At 45.0% G+C, this 6,132-nt stretch overlaps 1 protein-coding gene across 1 annotated transcript in view; it reads left to right on the plus strand.

Moving 5' to 3' along the window:
- Positions 1-4,893, plus strand: part of HEBP1 (heme binding protein 1) — a 5,296-nt gene extending 403 nt beyond the window's left edge. Inside the window, exons 2-4 of the mRNA XM_026040415.1 lie at positions 4-142; positions 1,158-1,338; positions 2,621-4,893. Coding sequence (XP_025896200.1) covers positions 4-142; positions 1,158-1,338; positions 2,621-2,792 — 492 coding nt within the window. The 3' untranslated portion in view covers positions 2,793-4,893. The remainder of the gene's footprint in view (positions 1-3; positions 143-1,157; positions 1,339-2,620) is intronic.
- The last annotated feature ends 1,239 nt before the right edge of the window (positions 4,894-6,132 follow it).

Here is a 6,132-nt window from a genome sequence, read left to right on the forward strand (position 1 = left end):
CAGGGCGATGTCGCCTACGAGGAGCGCGCGTGCGAGGGAGGCGCCTTCGCCGCCGTGGAGGTCASCGGGAGGCCCTTCGATGAGGCCTCCAAGGAAGCGGCCGTCAAGCTCCTCAAGTACGTCGGGGGAAGCAATGACAAGGGTGAGGGAAGCCACCTCTGTGCGTGTGTATATATACATGCCACATGTATGAGAGGCAGCTAATGAGTCCAGGCTAACTGGGACGCCGCGATCTCAAGTGTGAGACCAAYCTGTTTAGGCAGTGAAATTGCTTTTATGACCTTCACTTTTTATCATATGCTCCAGTTATTTTTATTCATGAAAAAAAAAAAAAAAAGTAATGAAGAATGAGCTTGTGAAGAATGAATTTGTTTATAATGGTCCCTTGAAGTGATTGCCTCTGGTTCTCTACTTGCTGAAGTGTGTACATCAGTAGTCACCTGTAACGGACAGACCACAGAGTAGTTTAGAGGTGTGTATATTTGTTCTCACACCTTCCTCAGACATCTGGTAGAGTTAYATGGTCTGTGTGGGAATAAGAGCCAGAAACAGAGGGAAATGGCAGCTACAGCGGTGTATTTTGGAAAAATAYTGGTCACTGTTGCTGTAGGAGAAGGGTGCCTTTTATAACATGTAGCACAGAGGCAGGTGTGGCATCAAAATGTACAACTAGATGATAAGGATGCCTTGATCTCAGGCAGTTCTGTGTCTGCTTGATACCGAAAGTTGGAGGTTCCCTTGAAAGAGGGAAGGGAAAAGCAAATTTCCCYGCTCATTACCTTTCGGAAGTAATGAGCAGAAAAGCAACATGCGCTTTGTGTCCTGTTCCGTTGGAGGTGATTTGTCAGAGCAACTGATGCATGAGCTGTAATAGCAGAGGCACAAAAACAGGGCTACACTTGAAGAGCCCTTCAGAGTTCATCCAAGGGCTTCATCTCCCACAGTCCAACGTAGTCAACACAGAGAGAAAGAGGTTTGGTTGAAGCAGACACCTAGTGGGTGTTTTGCGTGCCCCAGAGGCACATTCTCATCTTCACTGAGTATATAAGGAGATTGAGGTGAGGAGGAGCCTTCCTAGGCTAAAATTAGCTTTAGTGAACCCCTTGTTAATGCCACAGGTTCCCAAGAATGTGGTAATTTCTGTGTTTGTCTTCCAGGGCTWGGTATGGGCATGACTGCCCCTGTCTCCATCACTGCTTTTCCTGCTGAAGATGGCTCCTTACAGCAGAAAGTGAAGGTATCTCTGAGGATCCCAAGCAAGTTTCAAGATAACCCTCCCCATCCTAGTGATGACAGCATTAAGATTGAAGAGAGACAGGAGATGACCATTTATTCCACGTAAGAAATATGTCTGGGGATTTTTAGTCCCCAGTGCTGAGATGTTTAGGGTGTGCTGAAGGGTAGTGTTGGTTTAACCAGGTGTCTTGCTGAAAAAGGGGTACACCTGGTAGAAAGAGATGGAAAGATCATTAAAGACTGAAGACAAGTGGTTTATGTCTTTTTGTTATGATTCATGCTGCATGGATCTGTAACATGGGTTTTTTATCCTTGGCAAAACAAGTACTGAGGCTAGCCCTGCAGGGCTTTTTTGTCTCATCTRGGGAGGAATAGGCCACAGGAGGGTGAGAATGAATGGACTGAGTCATTCCTCCTCTCTGGAAACCATTGCTGTATTCAGTTTGGGGGATCAAGCTACTTTTTTAGTCATCCAGGATATCCTTTGGCATGGCCGACATCGAACTGCAGGGGTCAACTGAAATCTAAATGCCAGTATCCATCAGGGTAATGAGCAGCATTGCTTCAAACAGCCTTTGAGTGTCTTTGGCTGTCGATTGATGTTATGTTGGACTTGGACAAGCATTGTAAAGCTGAAAAAAAAAAAAAAACCTCTATTTATTCTATGTTTAGCCCTCTGAGTGCTGCTTTTCCTCATTTCTTGAACTATTTTGTCTGGCTTTGGATGGACCCAGGCTGCAGGCTCCTTCTGCGTGGGCTGTGCTGCAAGGACAGGCTGTTTTGTTTCACATTTTCTCCCAAAGACAGGACGGTGAGGTGCAGCCTGACGTGGAAGCATCTTCTGACAGTGAGAGGTCAGCATAAACTGGGCCAGTTTCAGCCCTTTTGAATAGCATTGGGGGCTGTAATTGCTCTCATCTCCTGCTCCTCTCCCCCAAGACCCTTTCCTTGGCCTAGCCAGGTTGTCTCCCCTCGCAGTCTGGCCTCTGTTAGATGGTTGTTCGCACTACAGCAAACGTGGTTGCTGACAGCGTTGGTGGAAGGACCGAGGACTGAGCAGGCTTGGAGATAACGTTGTGCTCCAGGAAACTTGTCCTCTGATATGGCACCCATTCAAGGGGTCAGGCTGTGCTGCTGGCTGATACGTGTGGGGCCGCGGGGGGTCACTGCATGGCTGCCTGCACATAGGCTGGGTGAYCTTTGAGACTGCTAATCTCTCACAGACAAACTGTGTTGGTTCCTGTAGGAGGGTGCCAAGGGCATGCTAGGGGACCTGCATCAACACGTGTGGCTGGTAGAGCTGATGACTGTCTTGTTTGCTCCCTCTCTTCCCTCCCGCTTGCAGGACTGTCTGCTCACCTCTCTGTGTTGGGTTTCTTTGCAGGCAGTTCGGTGGCTATGCCAAAGAGGTGGATTATGTGAATTATGCTGCCAAGCTGAAGTCGGCTCTGGGAAGTGAAGCCGTGTACCGCAAGGATTTCTACCTCTGCAACGGCTACGACCCGCCGATGAAGCCTTATGGGCGACGCAATGAGGTCTGGTTTGTGAAGGAGTGAGCATATAGCTCCTGGTGCTGATGATAGTCCCTATTACTGAGAGCCTCCCCACCCTAGGTCCCCGTCTTCTTCAAAAGAAAATAGCGACTTGGTAGAAGCAGAAAGCCATCGTCCCCTCCCTTCACATGCTGTAATGAACCAACCATTTTAGAAGAACAGCACCCAGCCCTGATGATGCCTCCTTCCCAGGCCTGGCTGCTCCTTCCCTGCAAACCAAGCCCTCAGCCACATGGACTCTCATGATCTCAGTGGCTTGCTCTTATCTTGCCTTATCCTCCCAGCAGGAGCTGAGGCAGATAAAGTGCTTAATTAGCAAGGCTGGTGCCTGACAGGAATCATGTCCTAATGCTGRCAGACTTCTAAGCTTGCCTGAGGCAGACAGGAGGATGTGACCAAAGTGCATACAAGGACTTTTTTTTTTAAGGTTCTTGAGCTTGCTGCAGGTTTAAATGTTGCTTTTATCCGTGCCTTTTGAAAAAGCAGTCTAAAAGGACATGGATGTTTGCTATAAACACAGTCCAATGAAAATGAGCACTATATAATTTTCTCTTAGTGTGARGTGGAGCAACACTTTTACTATCTGACTAAGAAATATAATTTAGAAGAAAATCCGAGATTATGTTTACGAAATTTCTTCCGCTTGAGAGATGGGATACATTATGTCCTGACACCAGCTAGGTGCAGGRCAGTGTGAAGACTTCCCAAGCATTTCCTCGTATTTCTATTACTTGTGTGCAATATTTCTTTTCTAAAACTAGCTTACACAGGGGCCACAGTTGAAATGTGCATGTTACTCTGATTGGATTAGAAGATTGCTAGCTGTGAAGGTAGTTTCTGCTGAGTGTGAATATCAATATTGAAAACATTTGTGGGAATATGGGAGCAACTGTGGTTGCAGCTCCTTTGAAAAGCTCCCTTCTTTAAAGGAGTCAGTTCCAGCAGGTCTGTTCAGAGCACTTATCTATAAAGGACAAAAGCCTGCTTGTTCCTGAAAGCAGGGATTTACTTATCAAACAATGAGTAGCCACTTCCAAAATTACAAGTAGAATAGAAAGGAAGAGTCTTGTTTTAGGAACCGTGTGACTGTTTAACTGTTGTGCATTAAACCAGCATTTTAGCTGTCAACTGTCTACCAGGCAGGCARCAGAACGATGTTGGTGGGAACGTGCCCCACACTGCAGGGGGTCCGTGTGTGACTTGTTAACCTCAACTATAAGAGGTGTATTCMTGTCCTGCTGAAGTGCCTCGAAGTCTAAATGCCTCCCAAAAGCTGTTTTCTGCTCAGAGTGGAAAGAGCCTTTTTTCATGTGGAGGCCAAGTTCTGACTAGCCAGGAGCTTTTTGATACTTCGTTCTTTCTTTTTTTTTTTCTTCCCGGAAAGCAAATCTTAAAAGGAGGAAAATCTTCACAGTAAGAGGAGAAAGAGCTTTGTTGTGAGCCTCACAAAGGAGTTTCAGTTCCCTGTGTGTACGAGCATCTTGTCAGGCTGAGAAAAAAAAAGCAGATGATTATCTAATTAAAAAAAAAAAAAAAGTGTTGGCTGCAGTTAGTTACTGCTGCACAAAGGAGGAGAAATTAAAAGAAAATCAGAGTAGACAAAGAATTCAGGAGTCACAGCCATGAAGCAGTTTTCTGAGGAGCAAAGACTCTTCTAAGCCTGGGTTAATTTTTATTTTTACTTTCATGGGTGAGGGTTAGAGGGGTACACTGCTGCCTGCTTTACATGTTCATGGATTAATTTGGGACTCTTGAATAGACTTTCTGTAGGTACAGTCCCTTCTGACTTAGAGTGGTGAATGTTTTGCAGTAATTGAAATGTCAAAATTTCATTTTTTTCTCAAAGTTTCTCAAAATTTACCCAGTGAAATCTTCAAAACTTGGGGAGGCTGATAAAGAATCTAATGTGAATAGAGCCTCAAAGTTTTCACAACATGAATATGCACTTCCTTCAGTAGTAAAAGTAATCAAGCCTGTAGCCTGCTGCTGGCTAAGTGGCCTGTCCTTTTGCATGAAGTAAATAGGGCATTAATTTCATAGACATGTTACTAGCATCAAAAGTTATGCAAGCTCAATTGCCTTTTCTTCACAAGCGAAGATGCCTCTATTCTGTCTGCACTTTCATAGAGCTAAAAAATTTTAAAACACATTAATATTGTGGAGTACAGTTTTTGTGCTAATCACTGACTCCGTGAGTTTGGTGGAAACTGTGGATTTGAAAGACCTTAGGTTGCCAGTGTATCAGAATCTGTCTTATTCTTTCTGTTTGTGATACTAATCATGACAATACAAAAAATCAGTATCTATAAATAATCATTTTTCCCCAAATAAATTGCTTTTATGTATCTTGGTCTGACCTTATGTTGTGTGACTGTATGTGAGATACGAACTTGTACAATAATCTTTCTCCAGTGGTTTTAGCTACTGAAAGTCTTTGACTCATGATTTTGTRCTAATGTGGGAACTGAGGGGCCTACTCACCTGAGTAAAATCATGTGTTCACTTGTATGTTCTAGGGCTGGGAGAAAGAGGTTTGGCAGTTTACAAGCAGTGTTTAGGCGTATATTAATAGACTGTGATTTTCATCATGGTCTACTACCCCAAAATGGAAGCCTTGCTGTCACATTCAAGATCCACCTAGCTCAGTGTCCTGCTGCCAGGGATGGACATCAGTGGGCACCTCATATTAAAACATCAGGGCAACTGTGTTTTGATACCTGCTGCYGATATTCCCCTGGTGTCTATTACATTTTGGCTCAGGGATTTTTGTTACTGTGTCCCATGTATTATCCCTTTGTGCTCTGCATTTTGACCAAAGGCCGATATGGTTAGAGCAGCTGTGTCCCATGAAATACACTCTTTAATCAGTGCTAAAAAAAAAACCTCCAGAGGTTCTGTGCCCCCTCTCCATTTGTTCTCCAAGGAATAGGAGCGTGGGACACATTGCCTACAGATCTCTTTTCTTCTTAGGCACTGTCACAAGAAAACACTGAAATTGAGACATTTTAATGCTTTTCTGATGTTCAGTAGGGAGTCACAGTGCTAGCTATTGTGTCTGGATTTAAGAAGATAATGGAAGGAAATGGAAGGTGGCTGTTTCTCTTGGTTCAGCCCTGTTTGCAACTGCCATGTGGGTCAGTGGGGGTGCCAGAACCAAGGCCTGTGGCCTCCTCCCTGCGTCTGGGAAGAGCTATGTGCTCTGCAGCTGCCTTTGCTGCATGCTGGGCTGCACAGGGGTAGCCGAGGTGGGAATAGCYCTGGGCTTCCAGGAGAGCCTTGCTGCTAATTAATTGATAGCTGCTGTAATGTTTCTCCTCTTCAGTGCTCAACCCCATGCTGCAGA

Source organism: Nothoprocta perdicaria, unplaced genomic scaffold (genome assembly GCF_003342845.1).
Source record: "Nothoprocta perdicaria isolate Ctin4 unplaced genomic scaffold, notPer1 scaffold_256, whole genome shotgun sequence".
NCBI classification, from domain to species: Eukaryota; Metazoa; Chordata; class Aves; order Tinamiformes; family Tinamidae; genus Nothoprocta; species Nothoprocta perdicaria.